Source organism: Pelobates fuscus, chromosome 4 (genome assembly GCF_036172605.1).
Source record: "Pelobates fuscus isolate aPelFus1 chromosome 4, aPelFus1.pri, whole genome shotgun sequence".
NCBI lineage: Eukaryota > Metazoa > Chordata > Amphibia > Anura > Pelobatidae > Pelobates > Pelobates fuscus.
The window spans coordinates 241,776,213-241,795,288 of record NC_086320.1 but is presented as its reverse complement, the minus strand read 5'-3'; the positions used below and the strand labels follow the sequence as shown (position 1 = coordinate 241,795,288).

General features: G+C 39.2%; 1 protein-coding gene across 1 annotated transcript in view; it reads left to right on the top strand.

Moving 5' to 3' along the window:
• LOC134608844 (polycystin-1-like protein 1) overlaps window positions 1-19,076 on the top strand; it is a 363,482-nt gene that overhangs the window by 100,872 nt on the left and 243,534 nt on the right. The window contains exon 3 of the mRNA XM_063452022.1: window positions 2,513-2,623. Within this exon, the coding sequence (XP_063308092.1) occupies window positions 2,535-2,623 (89 nt within the window). The 5' untranslated portion in view covers window positions 2,513-2,534. The remainder of the gene's footprint in view (window positions 1-2,512; window positions 2,624-19,076) is intronic.

Sequence of the window (19,076 nt, the reverse complement as noted above, 5' to 3'; positions counted from 1 at the left end):
AGCTTGAGTTGAAAGGTTGTATAGTAGTCAGTTGTCCGGTCCAAGTCAAGGGTTGGAGAAAGGCAGGCATAAGCAGAGGTTCGGTACACGCCGATTCACAGGAGGGAGCTCAATCAGCAACTTTGTCTCACTTTGCAACAAATTAACTGAGCGATTTCAGTGTTGCCGTGGCTGCCCTTTAACCCCTTAAGGACCAAACTTTTGGAATAAAATGGAATCATGACATGTCACACATGTCATGTGTCCTTAAGGGGTTAAAGGGGTTGCGTCTGACGTCAGATGCATGGGCGGAGTCGATTGGTGAAACCTGGAAGTGTCTCCGAGGGAGTTCCGCCAATCGGTAAGTATGATCCTAACAAATAAAAAATAAAAAATCTAATAATTCCAATTTGTGGTTCTCAGATATAAATTCTTGCTCCAGTTCTCTCTTTAATCTTGAAATTTAAATACATCTATAAAGCCTTGCATTGCTTAAGCACACATAAATTCAAAATAGAAGAAAATGCCCTCAGTATAACAGAAAATTAGCCACAAACAAATGTTTATGAGAGTACTGAGAAGGGACAACAGCTCAAATAACTTGCGCTTCAGTGCATACCATCTCATGTTTCATACAGATTTTAGCTCACTAATGCCATTTTAGAGTGAATGTTATCCAGACACATATCAGACTAATATCTCCCACAAGGGTGGTCCAGACCTGAAATGCCAGTGGGTTCCTTCTACATAAGAGACAGTTACCTCAGATGATTGTTTTGCTCTTCATTGAGGCTCATTAGTGAGTTATAGCACATACCGCCTAGGCACAATGAGCATGGTATTCAAGACTGGATTACTCGTTTGACTTAGGCAGACCCTAGTGTGTCAGACCCACAGTCTGTTCGTGTATTCCCTGCTTGTAATATGCATTTCCTCCCTGTTTGTACCTTGTATTGTACCCTGCCCCCCTTTCGGGAGCATTCATGCGAAAGGAGCTCATCCATCTCCCGAACGGGGACCATCCCAATAGCTCATTTAGAACCCTAGTTAGAATGTTAATTAGAACGCTCTGACCTTGACCTAGTGCCAAAACCACAAGGGAAGCCATCGGCGTGTGCTCCCCCCTGGGTACCCACCATTTCGTATAGATGAACGCCATCCAGGGGGAGCATTCGTGGATCGCTTCCAAACCCATTCAGTGCCCAAATGAGAACCTCCCCGGTGCCCTATTAGAACATTCACATCAAACAATTAGAATGTTCACACTCGCAACATAAGTGTGAAACCGCAAGGGAAGTCATTAATGAGTGGTCCCCTGGGTGGAAGCCCTTTTGTGTAGATGGGAGCGTTTGTATCCTGAAAGGAGATGCTTCCCTTGCCTGGTTTTCACACAGGGGTCCCATGAATGGAGATGGTTCATGACAGGGGCCATTGTGAGGGTCCCTGAGGTTGGTGTGGGCACTTTTGGGGCACTGGCTAGTTTGGCGGGCTTTTCTGTGCCTGCGAGACAAAGGGACTATCCCTTTTCCCGCACTTTGGCTCCCAGGTACAGAGGCTCCTGGGAAGAAGACCCCCTGTTGTCTGGTGTGGGAAACCTTGTGTTGGGGTGGCGGGCTTTAAGGACAAAGAGAACAAAGTCCTGTTCCCGTGCTGGGACCTCAGGGAGGGGTAGGGGCCTGGGAGGTGACCCTGTATTTTTTTTATCGGAAACCCCTTGCATGGGGCTGTGCATAAAAGAGCTGAGTGTGGTGGAAGGAAGGCCATAGCGGAGGTAACCAGTTGAGTTACCCAGAGTCCACAACACCTAGTAAAATCCATATTACCAAAAAGAGTTAATGAGAACAGTGAGAATGTAAAACAAATAAAGTAGCTTGCCATCCACTCTGCCAAGGTCTCATACAGGTTTCAACTTACTTCTCATCACCTATTAAAATGAAACTATATTGCCACGAAAACAAAGCTGTTTTCCTGGCACATCTGCTTCCTATAGTGCACCCCCCCTCAAACCCCCACCCCCTCCTCCGGTGCAGAAGGGTCTGGCTCGGATCCATCTATGTGCAATCGCATAAGAACGTCCAGCATCAGGTGACCAAAAGTCAGGTGACCTAAGATCTGTAAGTCCCTCTCATGGCTGTCTGGTAGACCGTCACTAGAGAAGGAGTTAAGCCATAAAGATAATTATGCAGTTTTTAATAAACTTCAATAACTACATTTTCAGGGTTAAGGGTGCTGGGACACTGCACCCAGACCCCTCAGTGAGCTGAAGTGGTCTGGGTGCCTATTGTGTCCCTTTAACTAAAACCCGTATGAGACCTGAGAGGGGATGCACCCAAAGACAAGCTACGTGAGCTGTTACCTATGTTTATAAATTCTTATTTTTTTAATTGAAAATTAGAATTTTTTTAATGTATGGAATATTAATATAAAGTTGGAATGCATATTACTTTTAGAGTAAATAATATATTTTGGAAAATGTTGCATTTGCGATAAATTTTTAATATGTGTATCGTATGTTCTTTTCCTTTTTTTACAGGGAATTTATTATTTATGCAGTCATGACAACTTTGATAATTTTTCTTGCATTGGAGACGTTTTCTAACAACAAAAAAATCATTAAACAAGCTGTGGCAAATGAATTAACCAGGTATAGAATTTAATGTATTTCTTCTACATTGAATGGAAATGTTCATGTAGTTAATGTTTCAGACAGATAAAAATGTGATGCATTTCCTTAATGCCAATTGTGTCAGACCAGTAGAAAATAAGCACACCAGAATAGATTTGCATATAAAAACAGTTTTTAATTATACAGTGGATACAGTATAGATTGTATAAAGAAAATGCAGATAACAGTACAGGTATGTAAACATATAATAACTAGAGATGTCCCGAACAGTTCGCTGGCGAATAGTTCCAGGCGAGCATAGTTTGTTCGCGTTCGCCAAGGCGGGCGAACATATGCGATGTTCGGTCCGCCCCCTATTCGTCATCATTAAGTAAACTTTGACCTTGTACCTCACAGTCAGCAGACACATTCCAGCCAATCAGCAGCAGACCCTCCCTCCCAGACCCTCACCCACATTTTGTATTTATTTTTTAAAATGTTTTTTTATTTCTTAATTTTTGTAGTGCATGGAGGTATAACAAATGAGCATGTGGTACCCCAACGGCATTCCTCATGCTTTTCAAGTAACAATTGTAACAATAGGGTATATGTTAATACGTGCACATTTTATGTTAAATTATTATGAGGTTTGTCAGTCATATTCAACAACTTGGTAGTGTTTAGACAGGCTTAGACAATTTAAGAACATCTTTGAATTTAAACAGGCTTAAGCTTACGTCATAGAGAATACTTTATATTAAGCAGTGTGTGAGTATATATATCTACATTTAGATAATTTAAGAACATCTTTGAATTTAAACAGGCTTAAGCTTACGTCTTAGAGAATACTTTATATTAAGCAGTGCGTGAGTATATATATCTACATTTAGATAATTTAAGAACATCTTTGAATTTAAACAGGCTTAAGCTTACATCATAGTGAATACGTTATATTAAGCAGAGCGTAAGTATATAAATCGACATACTGAGAACCAGGGTGATGCTATCTATGTCTGAGGTGGTTAACTATGATTGGCCCTTGCATGTTTGTTAGTCTGGCCTGCATGGTTGTCTGGCATGAATAAAAGTAGCATGTTTCAACTATATTAGTAGTTAGACTAGTTTGCACTAAAACATGGAAGACATCCTAGTATGAATCGTGATCAACCGCTCTCAGAGACTATGCATTGCGACATGTATATGATGTGGAAAGGTTAACTGTTATGACTGTCTATAGACGAAGTGGCTTTAGCTGCACCTTAAGGATCAGAAGTCCGTGGGTGCTGTATCTCTGCGACTGCTATTCAGGAGCCATAGATTGCCGGGTACTGTTGCCAATGCTATTCAGGAGCCATAGATTGCCGGGTATTGTTGCCAATGCTATTCAGGAGCCATAGATTGACGGGTATTGTTGCCAATGCTATTCTGTGGGTGAGTCCTGTAGCCTCCTGGTGGGCTAGAGTCCATAAAGCCCGGTGCTGGCCCTCCAAAGTCATGGTACTGCCCAGTCATCCTATGCCCATTCGGGGCCTGGGTCTGAGGCTGGCGCATGGAGCAGCACTGCAGTGTTTGGTCAGGATGCCGGTCCGGTCTCGTACCTGCAGAAGGGGCTGTAGCATCCTGTGAGGGGTTTGTAGTCTGACAGGGCTCTGGGTCGGCCCCGGTGTTTTCGGCTGCTGGGCCTGGTTGGTCCGTCTCGCGGGTCCGGTCCGGTGCCTCTCGTCTCTCCGCGTGTGCCTCAGAGGCCTTTTTATCATGGGCTTGGGAGCTCGTCTCCTCTGGTGGCGAGGAGTTCGCTTGCGGCGTGTGAGGTACATCGGGGTGGGCCCTCTGCCACCCTTACGACTGGGTGAGCTGTCTGTTTGTACAGCAGGAGCTTGGGGATGAAGTGTGCTCATGGTGTGTCGCCCTCCCGTTCCCTGCTCCTTTACCTCCTGGGTTGTTGGGGGTGGCGGTTGTTCCAATTGCTTGTATAGTTTGACCCAGAAGTCATTGAATATCTTGTCAAGGCGTTTGAGCACATCTTCCACGTAATTGCCGTCTAGAGGCTGAGGAGTTGGCCTAACCGACCAGGACGCGGCCGCCATTTTATTTGCCGTTCCCATCGGCTCCCCGGGGGATGGCAGGATGCGGTATAGTCGTGTGCTCTTGGTCGGTGGGGACTGGGATGACCCCCGCCGGTTCATGGGGGGGGAGATGGGGTTCCACACTGGCATGTTCAGCTTGGTGTGCTGGTCGGGGAGCGGCCGTCTCCCTCACACCATCCCTGCTGGTAGGCCGCGACTTCCAAGTTCATGGGTCCGGTGAGTAACAGCACATGTTTGGTATCTACATATAGTACTCCCAGTCATCTGTCGTTTGGGCTGCAATTTGAGTCCGGTTTTGGCCTTTGTCAGTGCGGATTACACAACATTGGGCTTAGCAGTGCTGGAGCCCCAGACAAGCACGTCTGTTCAGCTTTGCAGTTAGGCCCCGCCTCCCGGAAGCTGCATTCTTAGTGAGAGGAGGGACAGTGTAGCTGCTGCTGATTTAATAGGGAAATCGATAGCTAGGCTAGTGTATTCAGTGTCCACTACAGTCCTGAAGGACTAATCTGATCTCTGCTGTAAGGACAGCACCCCAAAAAGCCCTTTTTAGCGCTAGAACATTAGTCTGCTTTTTTTTTTCCTGTGTAATATAATTGCAGTTGCCCGCCTGCCAGTGTGTGTGTCAGGCTCACAGCGTATACTGTGCCCACTTGCCCAGTGCCACCACTCATATCTGGTGTCACAATGGCTTGCATTTAACAAAAAAAAAACTTTTTGGACTGTGAAATAATAGCAGTCAGTTTCCTTCACACGTGTGCGTTTCAGGGCCTGCCAGGGCACAGTGTCACACCAGTGCAACTCAAATCTGGTGTAACAGTAGTGTACATTTAAAAAAAAAAAAATTTTGATTTAATATCAGTTAGTTGTCTGCAAGCGTGTGTGTCAGGCCTACAGCGTCTACTCTGCCAACTTCTGCCAGTGCACAGTGCCACTCATATCTGTTGTCACAGTAGCTTGCACGCATAGTACCACTAATCGAAAAAAAAATGACAGGCAGAGGCAGGCCACCGCGCAGGGGCCGTCGTGGTCGTGGTGCTGTGATTCCCTTTGGCCCTAGAATAATGCCCAGTGTTCAGAGGCCACGTACCCAGAACTCGAAATGTTTTGAGGACATAGTTGACTGGCTAACACAGGACACCCAATCTTCTACAGCTTCCGCTCGGAACCTTGACGCACCATCCTCCTCCAGCTTAGCTTCAGGCACCTCTCAAGATACCACTCACCCGCCTGCCGCCACCACCAACACTAGCACCACAGCCACTTCACTTGATCTGTCAGAGGAGTTATTTACACATCAGTTGGAAGAAATGAGTGATGCGCAACCATTATTGCCAGAGGATGTAGATAACAGGGATATGTCTCAGTCAAGCAGCATTACACACATGGACGTACGGTGTGATGATGATGATGTTGTACCCGCTGCTGCTTCCTTTGCTGAGTTGTCAGATACAAGTGAAGCGGTTGATGATGACGATGCGTCCACGGATGTCACGTGGGTGCCCGCTAGAAGAGCAGAAGAACAGGGGGAAAGTTCAGATGGGGAGACAGAGAGGAGGAGGAGACGAGTTGGAAGCAGGGGGAGGTCGTCGCAAGGAGCTAGTGGCACAGTCAGACAACATGGATCGGCACCCGGGGTCAGCCAGACAGCACGCCAATCAATGCATGCTGTTGCCACCACCAGAATGCCGTCATTGCAGAGCTCAGCAGTGTGGCATTTTTTTTGGGTGTCTGCCTCTGAATACAGCGATGCCATTTGCAACCTGTGCCAAAAGAAACTGAGTCGTGGGAAGTCCAACACCCACCTAGGTACAACTGCTTTGCGAAGGCACATGATCGCACATCACAAACGCCTATGGGATCAACACATGAGTACAAGCAGCACACAAACTCAAAGCCGCCATCCTCCTCCTGGTCCAGCATCTTCAGCCACGTCAACCACTGCTGTCCTCCTTGCCCCCTCTCAACCATTCGCCACTCCGTCTCTCGCCTTGAGCAGTTCCTGCTCATCTACCCACAGTCAGGTGTCTGTCAAGGACATGTTTGAGCGTAAGAAGACAATGTCACAAAGTCACCCCCTTGCCCGGCATCTGACAGATGGCTTGTCTGAACTCTTTTACCATACAAGCTGGTGGAGTCTGAGGCATTCCAAAAATGTGTGAGAGGCAACGCAGAGAGAGGAGTCTGAAGAAGTGGAGTCAGTGGAGGAAGGTGGCTTTGAGGAGGTGGAAGACCAAACACAGCAGGCGTCCCAGGGGGCTTGTTGTCACCTTTCGGGGACCCTTGGTGTTGTAAGTGGCTGGGTGGAGGAAGAGACCTTCAATGACATCAGTGAGGACAAGGAACGGGACATGGCTAGCTTGGTATCCAACCTTGTGCAAATGGGGAGTTTGCGGTTGTGCAAATGGACTGTTTGTGGTTGTTTGCGGTGCATTAAATGGGGAGTTTGGTCTGTCACTGTGAAGCGGGCGTAACCCTTACACTACCTGATGTTTTAAAGCACGTTATTCCAAACAATTTAGGAATGTTAGGTGATTTATGCCCTTTATGGATTAAAACCAGAATCTGCATCAACTATGTAATTTTCCATGGGAGTTTTGCCATGGATCCCCCTCCGGCATGCCACAGTACAGGTGTTAGTCACCTTGAAACAACTTTTCCATCACTATTGTGGCCAGAAAGAGTCCCTGTGGGTTTTAAAATTTGCCTGCCTATTGAAGTCTATGGCGGTTCGCCCGGTTCGCCCATTTGCAAAAATTTGAGGAAGTTCACGTTTGCCGTTCGCGAACGGAAAATTTTATGTCCGCGACAACACTAATAATAACATACCGATAACCACTATACATGCAATACTAAATGCTCAATATAAAAACCCATATTAAAACAGGCCAACTGACCCAAAAGCAGGAGATAATGCAACCACAACGTTTTTGCATCTGAGCCTTCCTCAGGGAGAATATCTAACCTAGTGGTCTCTGTTCCTATTAATATACCCTATACATTTTATAATAATTTCCTGATTAAATACACATGAGTGTGAGGGGGTGGAGAATTTTTTTTGGTACATCTGATGGATGTGAGTGGAGTTATCATGTTGTCTTGCCTATGGTGGCATTGTGGGACCAAAAAGCCTCATAAGCCGAACCCAAAAAGACAGCCGTGTGTAAGACGAAGTTACTTCCACGTCCGTCTGATGTCATCACATTTGTATGACGTCAGACGTACTCACGCACAGAGGACCGTCTTACCATATCAACTGGGCCTTGAATCTCAGGAATCAAATCTATGGCTGTGCTTGGAACTCACTATCTGATCATAAGTATATGGCAAAAAAAATAGCTTCTCTAGTCTAAGACGTGTTTACCATGGTAGTCATATATAGAACGTTCAATCCCACACACAGCAAGACAGAACACTTATATATATATATATATATATATATATATATATATATATATATATATATATATATATACACATATATATATATATATGTAACAACTTCAGATACGTTAAAAAAGAAAGAATGTATATTTGCCCACCATAACCACCTGCACTCCATAAAAAATTATAGTTACACCAATCAATAACCCCGAGATCCATCCCATGCATTAAACATCCATGTACAATTTCATAAAGGGATGAAACACAAACGTATATACAAATTCATCAGATGATATTAGAAATGTCTGAATATAAATTTGACATATAAACAACACCAAATCAATATACATACAAAATAACAGAAAAAATATATACCATAAGACAAATAAATACAAAGAAAACAAAGAAAAAAAAGAAGAAAAGGAGAAAAAAGGAAAAGAAAAGAAAAAAGTAAAAATAAAGATTTGCCACAGTCCCAGACCCATGGAGTCGGGGCAGGCAATTAGTAGTGCTGGGTGTGAAAAGGCGCCCAAAAGGAGTATACATGAATGAACATGTGTTCACCTATGAAACTCTTAATATATAAAAAAAATCACAGTATATAGAGACCACAATAATCAATCCTAAATAAGCAAGTGTGTATATTATATAAATATTAATGTATCTGAAATAACTAGTGGTTGATCCTCTGTAGGCTGTGCCAGATACGTTGTTAACTAGATGTCTAGTAGCAACACTACAACTTCAAAATCTTCAAATGAACACCCTTAGTGCATAATGACTAAAAAAAAAATAAGGACAAAACAAGTAGACTTAGATACTTGTTTTGTAGACTTATGGCATGCTAAGACTTATCTCATCTAAAACATGTAAAATCCCGATCCTTTTTCATGCCGTTAGGATATAGGGTATTTAATCTATAAATCTAGTACATTTCTCTACGAAATAAAGTTTTTAATCTATCCCCACCAGGGGAAAGAACATTTTTGTGCATATAAAATTACAGTGAGCGCTCAAACCAGATATGGGTAATAGTATGATAAGAAAATGCTAGGTGCTTTAAGGGAAAATCTGATTCACTATGAAATACGATCCAGTAAGGATCCATTTTTTTTTTTTTAAATGTGGAGGTTGTGAAGGAATCAAATGAGTTTAAATTTGATGTATACTCCAAACCTACTGATAGCAACGCATATCTACATTTCTCATCATTCCATCCACCTAGACTCAAAGAAGATCTGCCATACTTGCAGCTATTACACCTTAGGAGAATTATCTCGGATAATGAGACATTTGAACGACGGGCGGATGGAGTGATGAGAAAGTTTAAGGATGGGGCTATCCACATGATTTACCGCAGGCAGCTAAAGAAAATGTTTTACACCCTGTGATTGGGAGGGACGAAAGGATTGAGAGTAGGCGCATCCTTTTTGTACATACATTCTACACCAAATCTAAACAGATCACACAAATTATCAAGAGACATTGGCATGTTCTGAGCAATGATGCTGATTTGTATTTGAGGGTGTCCCCCTAATGGCTTATAAGAATTCTAAGAACCTCAGGAAGGATTTGATACATGCTAGAGCCAATAGTGACAAAGAGAGAACATAGTCAGGGTCAACACCACCCAAGATGAATGTTTAGATGTGGAAGATGAGTGAATTGTAACAAAGTCTTAAAATCTAATTCGATTACACATCCCAGTCTGGGTCATAAGATTGATTTAAGGTCCTCTATGAACTGCCAGTCTGTATTTGTCATTTATCTGATTAAATGTCCCTGTGGGAAGGGATATGTGGGACAGACCACAAGGCATCTGACCATAAGGATTGAGGAACACAAAAATGTGATTAGAAATCAGTCACTAACATCGTCAGTAGCCATTTCAATGAGATGGGACATCGAGTCTCGCCACTTCAATTCCTGGGTATAGAATAGGTTAAAAATCCATCGAGGGGTGGGGATAGATTAAAAACTTTATGTCATAGATAAATGTACTTAATTTATAGGTTTAATACCCTTTATCCTAACAGCATGAATGAGGATCGGGAGTTTACATGCTTTAGATAGGATAAGTCTTATTATGCCGATTATGTATCTAAGTCTACTTGTTTTGTTCTTATTCTTTTTTAGTCATTATGCACTAAAGGTGTTCATTGTGTGCATTGAAGATTTTGAAGTGATAGGGTCACTACTAGACATTCAGTTAACAAAATATCTGGGACAGCTTACAGAGGATCAACCACTAGTGATTTTGTATACATGAATATTACATATAATATACACACTTACTCATTTAGGATTGATTATTGTGGTCTCTATTTAATGTGAATTTTCTTTTTTTTTTATCAAGGGTTACATAGGAGGACAAGCGTTCATTCATGTATCCTCCTTTTGGGCCTATTCTCACACCCAGGACTATGGGGCATGCCAATTGCCTGCCCCAACTCCACGGGTCTGGGACTGTGGCCAAATCTTTTCATTTTTTCTCCTTTTCTTCTTTGTTTTGTTTGTATTTATTTGTCTTATGGTATATATGGGGCCCCATATATGTTTATATATTGTTGCTGTTATTTTGCATGTATATTGATTTGGTGTTGTATATATGTAAAATTTATATACAGACATTTGTATATACTTTTGTGTTTCATCTGTTTATGAGACTATGTACATGGTTAATTAATGCATGGGATTGATCTTGGGGTTATGGATTAGTGTAACTATAATCTTTTATAGAGTGATGGTGGTTATCATGGGCAAATACACATTCTTTCTTTTTAAATGTATCTGGAGTTGTTACTGATATACATGAGTGTCTTGCTGTGTGTTTGATTGAACGTTCCATATATGACTGACTACTATGGTAACCATGTCTTAGACTAGAGTAGCTACGATTTTTTTGCCATATACATATGATCAGATGGTGAGTTCCATGCAAGGCTGTTTTTTAGATTTGATTTTCAGATATTTCTCTTTATACATCAATACAAAGATTACTTTTGCAATTCATGTAGTCAAAAACGATTAGTTTATTTCGATACTGAAAAAATATCTATAAATTTACAAATATTACAGAATTAAAATACATACAAAAACAAAATCACTTTCTGGCACATTCACTAGCCCATGGGGATAACATTTACTTTATCACTCATTGTGCGTATCTATACCTTCAATCTTATTTTCCTTTTGTGACCTATCCGTTACAACTTAATCCCCTGAGGACCCATTCATACCTCTCGGGCATTATATATTATATTTAACTATACATATTAATTACTGACTAGGAGCTTTTCCACAATTTGTATCCATATATTGATTTTCATCAGTCCAACTAAATTCCTTTGAATTATTCCAATTTCCATTTTCCATTGATATATTGATTGATTTTTTATTTCATTCCACTCTAATACCTTATTACTTTTCCAATGCCTTGCCAACAGTATCTTTGCTACCATCAGAATGTGTATTATTAACATACTTTTTTCAATGGGCATAATAGGCCATCCCTGATGCAGCAATAAACTCTGTGGTGTGAAAGTTATATTTATCTGACACATTGCATATATCTGATCATGAATGCTCTTCCATACCTTTCTTAACGGTTTGCATTGCCACCATATATGGAGAAAATCTCCTTTCCCTGTTTCACATCTCCAACATTTATTATACTGATCTCTATATATTTTAGACAATTTTTCCGGGACCATATACCATCTATTTCCTAGCTTATAGAAATTCTCTGCAATGTTCAGGCCGTTTTATTCTATCTAAATCTGTAATTTCCATATTAAGGTCTTTTCCCCACTTGATTTTAGATTTCCACTCGTAGTTCCTCTGAAACTCTTTTAGAAATTCAAAACATCTAGTTATTTTTCCTTTCAATCTATGATTATCCAGAATATTTCTTAAATTGTTCGTAATTTTACCTTAATAGAATTTGGGGTTAAATATCCTTGAAAGACGTACAGATAGCATATCTCTAAATATCTTATAACATTTGTTTGAATAACCATCTGGTCCTGGCGCTTTATTGATCTTCAGCTTATTTATTGCTGCTTTGATGTCTTCTGGAGTTATAGGTTTATTTATATCTATTAGTTGTTCTCTAGTTATTTTTGGCATTTTTTTATTTTTTAAATATTCCTTTGAGGGAAGTTGTTTTCCTCCTGGTTCTAAATTATATAATCGCCTATAATATTCATTAAAATCTGTGCCGATTTTCTTTGGGCACATATACATTTCCTTCTCCGTCTTGATTTTATGAATCCTCCTCATTTGCGTTTTATTTTTAAATGTATTTGTAAGTATCTGCTCTGTTACTTTTGTAATACCAATTTATCCTTAAAGATTGTAAATTCCTATTTTTCTCCTCAAACAATAATTCATTTATACTATTTTGCGTTAGTAAAATTTTTGTACTTGTCTCTTTAGTTGGTAAAATCTTATTTTCTTTAGATAATTTGTAAAACTCTATATAAAGATCTGTCAAAGATTTACCCCCTTTTTTCTCTTTTTTTACCATGTTAATTTTTTATTGAAATTTTTTAGCAAATAACAGAAAAAAAGCATTACAAAACAACAATAAACAACCATTGGGGGTACACAAGCAAGAAAAACAAAAACAAAAGGGAGGGAATACAATAAGCTAACATAAGTAGTGTAACACAGTTTTGTAAGTTACACACCTTATATTACTTAATATTCGACGCTCAATCTAATAATGAAAAATACTTATTATTAACCAAAGATTTCTTTAAATCCTTAATTATACTTCATTTAATGTCACAAATCAGCAATACCAATTAATCAGTAATATAACATATTTTACCTTATAACCACTACATCAAGTTCAGCCCAACCTTGCCCCTCCTATCAGTGTTAATATTTCCTCATAATCAAGCATTTAAACAAGCATTTTATTTAGTAAAGTACAATGGGTTAGCCTCCTGCCGTATCAATTAGCACTTTACCATTAACTAACACTCTTATCTTTCTTTTGTAAGTGTCTGTTAATATCTTATTCCTATTTTCTAACCATTCTTGCCACACCTTCTCATGCCAAGGTTCTCTACCTTCTATTTTATTTGCTATTCTCTCAAGTTGACACGTTTTATCAACTCTTTCTTGTACCTCCAAAATATTCGGTGGGGTCTTTTTTTTCCAATTTTGAGCAATACTTATTTTAGCAGCTAATAATATATGTATAATGACTGTTTTATTTTTTATCCGACACCAATCTTGATGTATATGTAAAAGAAAAAACTCAGGGAGATTCAATATTAATGTGCCCATTACATTTTGAATTATTAATTTTATTTTATTCCAACATTTTACAAAATAAGGACACTCCCCAAAAATATGTATTATGGTACCCTTGTTCCTTTGAAATCTCCAACATATATCATAGGTGCCTTCATACATTTGTGACAGTTTTGCGGGAATTAAGTACCAACGCATTCATATTTTACTATAGGCTTCCCAGTGGGTAAGACTGTGTGATATTTGTTTAGTAGCTGTAATAGCTTGATACCAATCATATAGATCAAAGGATTTTAACATGTCTCGTTCCCAAAGTAGCATATATGGCAGCTTATCTTCCCCATTTACGTCAAAAAGAGTTTTATAACACATTGACAGAGGTTTTCCCCCCATATTAGGACTCAAACAAAATTTACCAAACCGGGTCAATGAAGCTTTATCCAATTTTGACACCTTATTTTCTAACAAAACGTTCTTAATCCTTAAATAAGAAAAAAACTCTTTGTTTGAAAGGGAAAACTCTGCCTGCAAATAAACATATGATTTGATATCCACCTCATCTCACTCTGTCCCAATAATTTATTGAGGTCGCCTCCCCGCCAATTACCCTTAACCTTTTGTATACCATAAAGAGTAATTGAGTGGGATCACTATTGTGGGCTATGGTGAAGTGGTGTGATACACTGTGTCCTTCAAATTTTTTCTTAATATTTCTAGTGTGTTCCTCAATCCTAGTGTGTAAATTCCGTTTAGTGCGTCCCACATATTTTAAACCGCAAGGACATTCCAATAAATATATTACGTTGTTTGAGTGGCAAGTTATAAGTTCTTTAATAGGGAATTCCTCATCGTTATTGCGGTTGTTAAAAGTCTTAATATGTCTCTTTTTATTATTGGTGTTCCTACACGCAAGACAAGTACCACACCCGAAAAAACCCTTTCCTTTATTTAGGAAGGTAGTAGTTTTAGTTTTTTAAATGTGGTTCTTTACCAAAAGTCTGTTTAAATTAGCTGCACCCCTAAATATTATCTTGGGTTTTGGTGGTAGAATCTGGGATAGGGCATGGTCCTGGAGTAAAATAGGCCAGTATTTATTTAGGATTTTCCTTAATGCCTTATTGTTATGGCTGTAATTACATACAATAGGTAAATCGCACCAATACTAAATTTATTCAGTGGAATAGAGAATATTTCCACACTAGTGTATTGAGCTGCCTGTAAATCACTTTTTTGACTCTTTTGAGCACTTTTGTTATACACACTCCTCTGTAAAAAGAGGCAACCTTTGATTGGTATTCATAGATAAAAACCCAGTATTCATAACCTTTGCTGACGGTTTGGTGTATAATGTCATAATACTATTTACAAATGTTTGAGGAAAATTAAATTTCTGAAAGACACGTTCCATATAACCCCAATTCAAGCGATCGAACGCCTTTTCAGCATCCAAGGCGAGCAAGACTCCTTGCTGATTATTATTATGTGCCCAATCTATAAGATTAATATAATGTCTTGTATTATCCCCAACTTGTCTGCCTGGAACAAAACCAGCTTGCTCCTCTGAAATTAGTGCTAGTAGAATCTGCTTTATTTGTGATGCCAATACTTTGGCATACATTTTTATATCTGTATTTAATAGCGATATAGGCCTAAGATTGGCGCATTCTGTGATTTACCAGGTTTGGGAAGAGTAACTATAAATGCCTCTAACATCTCCGAAGGTATCGAATTTGATGTTTTAAACATATTAAATAACTTTGTAAGAAATGGTATCAAAATAGATTCCAGCTTCATATAATAGTAATTAGAAAAACCATCTGGACCTGGATAAGGAGAGACTGAATAGCTCTACTTATTTCCTCTTCTGTGAATGGTTCCTCCAATTTCTGTTGTTGGCTCACAGAAATTTTAGGGAAGTTAATTTCCTCATGGAATTTTTCTATTTCACAGCAAGATGGCTGAGGTGTATTTAGATCTTCAATTAAATTATAAAGCTTCTTATAATAGCTTGCTAATTCACCTACAATATATTTCGGATTAAATAATTTATAGTTATCCATCAAAACCATATAAGGGATTTTTGTTTAAAGATAATTCGACTTTAACATATTAGCTAAAATTTTCCCTGCTTTATTACCGTGAATATACAATTTCATTTTCAATGCTCTCATTTGTTTTTCTGTTTCTGCTAAAGCCAATTGATCAAGTTCTTTCCTTACTTTAGCTATTTGACTTCCATGCAACTTATTTGGTTTAAGTTTGTTTTTGTTTTCTTATTTAGCTAATTCCTGAAGTAGACTTGACCGATCCGCACACACTTTTCTTTTACAACTTGCATCTAATTTAATAAAAGGGCTCCTTATAACTGCCATTTGTGCCAACCATAATGAAGAACTAGCAATGTTATCCTTATCATTTTCATAAAAACATTTAATAAGCTCCTCTTTAACTACTAAAAACATCTTGGCATCATCCAACATTGCCTCATTCATTCTCCAAGCGCCCATTCCCGGTCCCGGATACTTTGATTGAAATGTAACTATAATTGGTAAGTGGTCTGACCAAGTTTTAAGGCATATATTGGCTTCTATTACATTATTCAGGGAAGATATACACATATCTATCCTTGAATATGTCATGTGTGCAGAAGAGTAATATGTATAATCTCTTCCAATTGGATAGAGGCAACGCCAAGTATCATATAAATCATAATTACTAAACAGCTTTCTCAGTTTCTCACTATTAGTAACCGCCAAAGGATAAGGACTCCTTCCTTCTTTTCTAGAAATATCCATTGTTGAATCAAAAATTATATTATAATCGCCACATATTATAATGTGGCCCACCCACACCTCTGCTGTTTTTATAAATTTTATCTGAGCGTTATTGGGGGACATATAAAGCGACCAATGTAATTTCGATCCCATTCAAAGAGCCCACTAATATTAATATATTAATAACCTCCCTGCCTCATCTTTATATTGTGTATCCACTTGAAGAACTTAATCTGCATGAATTAAAATTGCTACCCCTTTAGTTTTATTAGCTGAATAGGCGTTAAACTCATGTGGAAAGTATTTTGTTTTTAAGCTGGGGGAATCCTGAGCTTTAAAATGTTTCTCCTGTAAACATATTACTGCTGCCTTAGATTTTCTCATTTATTGGTACACCAACCGTCTCTTATGAGGACTATTTAATCCATCAACATTCATGGAAAATATTCCTAATAATGTATCCATAAGGTTTTTTTTTCCCTCATTTTTTTTCGCTTTCTTTTTCTTTCCTCATTTTATCCCTACTTTTTTTCCCCTTTCCTTCCATTTCCTCTTTTTCTTTACCCTCTCTTTTCCCATTCGCACTTTTTTACTTATTAATCATTACGTTTTGTCAATATCCTTATAGTTAAGCCATTACCATGAATTTTACCATAAACTAATTTTTAAGCATCATTATTTACCTGCTCCTTGCTTATGCTTGTCTTGTACCTTCCATTAGAATAAAAAAAAAATAAGAATGAGAATAAAAATGGAAACAAAAAAAAACTATTACAAAAAAACATCAAATACATACACCCTTCCTTAAAAAAGGGTAAAGTAGTGGCTAGAACAGGGATATTAATGCTCCCTGTGTCGGCCTGGGGGCATGGATAACGTGATCCACCCACAGCATGACCACCCATATAGCTTTAACAGGGATACCTTTTTTTTTTTCTTTTAACTAATATGTTTACTTAACTTAAGCTTACCACTTAAACCTACATAACCCCTGAGTTATCCCAAACAGAAATATGGGGAAACCGCAAGGACAGCAATTTCTACCAACAATCTGCAAGCCTTGATCATTAAACCACTAAGTTTAGCAGAACAATCCAAAATTTCAATTGCCTATTATCATACTCCTGAATACTCCTAAACCTCACTTTGTAAAATCAACGCCACTTAAACTTTTACATCCAGAAGTGCCTGCTACCATCCATTCTGCTTGCATTTTCCCAGCTGCCTTGTTTAAGTCCTGGTCTGACGATGTTGTCAATTGCCATTCTATTAGCTTTTTTTTCCCCATCTTCTGGTTCTCTGATAACATGAAGCACTCCACTCTGCCAGACCAACACTTTAGTAGGGTGTCCCCATCGGTATGAAATCTTATGATCTCTCAGTACTCTTGTAAACTTCGCAAATTCTCTCCTCCTTGCAATGGTTAATGTAGATAAATCAGCATAAATCAGTATATCCTTCTAAGGGACAGGAAGACTAGGCTCTTTTCTCACCGACTGCAACAACAGATCTTTGGATTTAGGAAAATGAAATTTAGCAATGAAATCGCATGGTTTATCTGCTGAAAGGTGCAAGGGTCTTGGGAGGCGATGCACCCGGTCCATATCCCATGCAGTTTCCTCAGAATTATTAGTGATTTTTCTGCAGAGGTTTTAAATATACCCCTGCATTTGCTCCGCACTAACTGCCTCTGTAATTCCCCTAAAACGTACATTACTTCAGCGGGATTGATCTTCAATTGCTGCCAGCTTATATTTTAGCACTTTATATTCAGCCTCTATGTTTTGTATCTTATCTGTCATCACATTATGGGAAGAGCACAAATCATTGGTTTTAACCTCTAGTTGCCCTGTGCACTCACCCAACTCTACCACTTCCTTATGTATATCAGTAACAATTTTTTTAAAGTCTACCTTTTTTTCGGGAACCGATTTTTCCATTAGCTCTTCCTCCTCCATAGTAATCTCTGTGGTAGCCTCTGTAATAGCCTCTGTGGTAGCCTCTATATTTTCCTCTCCAAACGTACAGCCAGTGACACCCTCTTGGCCCAGTTTGTTGTGGTCTCTTTTACTCATTCTGACAGTATCTGTCAGCTTCATTTGTTTGGCCGGCGCCATTTATCCACTAGAGGATCTTTGGTAAGCTATTCAGCAAATTGTCGCAAGTTGATGCAAGTTTGTTTCCAATTTGTTACTTGTTACCGCTCAGCGCACAGCACTTCACCGCTTCGTAGAATACTTTGTTGCAATTCGTTGTCTTTAGTTCAGAGCTCAAAAGCCTGAGGCATATATATTTCAGCCTTTCGCATTTTTTGCCTTTTTTTTTTGCCTTTTCACCACCACTGCACACAATTAGTGCCTTAAGTCTGCTTGAGCCTGCTCCTCTGCAGTCCTTCTATCCAACCAACCTTTTCCATCACTCTGCCAAATTTTGCATATTTCTTCGGCCATGCTGAGTGGGAGCAGGAGTCGGAGCTCCTACTCCATGCGACCTCACCGACCTCTCTCAAATGGGAGTCGGAAACGCCTTCCCTTTTTTTTTCTCAATTGTGCCCAAGTTGATTAAATACCCTTGTATAACGCATTTGCATGCATTCCATATCGCAGGAAGTGGCACTTCACCCTCCTCATTTTCCTGAAAATACCTTTCTGTCATCTCCTCAATATATTCTCTATTTTTCTTTTTAAAAAGGATATTATCATTTAATCTCCATGCCGGTTTTTTTGCACTTTTATTCTCGGTACCTATTTCCAGCATTATAGCGTTATGATCAGACCAAGAGACTTCATTTATGAGCACTTTGTTAGTGCTATTAGCCAAGCAGTAATTTCCCAAAAATAAATCTATTCTTGAATATGAGAAATATGTTCTGGAAAAACATGTAAAATCCCTCTCCGCTGGGTGGAAAATATGCCATATGTCCAGTAATCCATATTTCCTAACTATTCTTTGGAATTGTACTGCATGTGAAATTAAGATTTTATT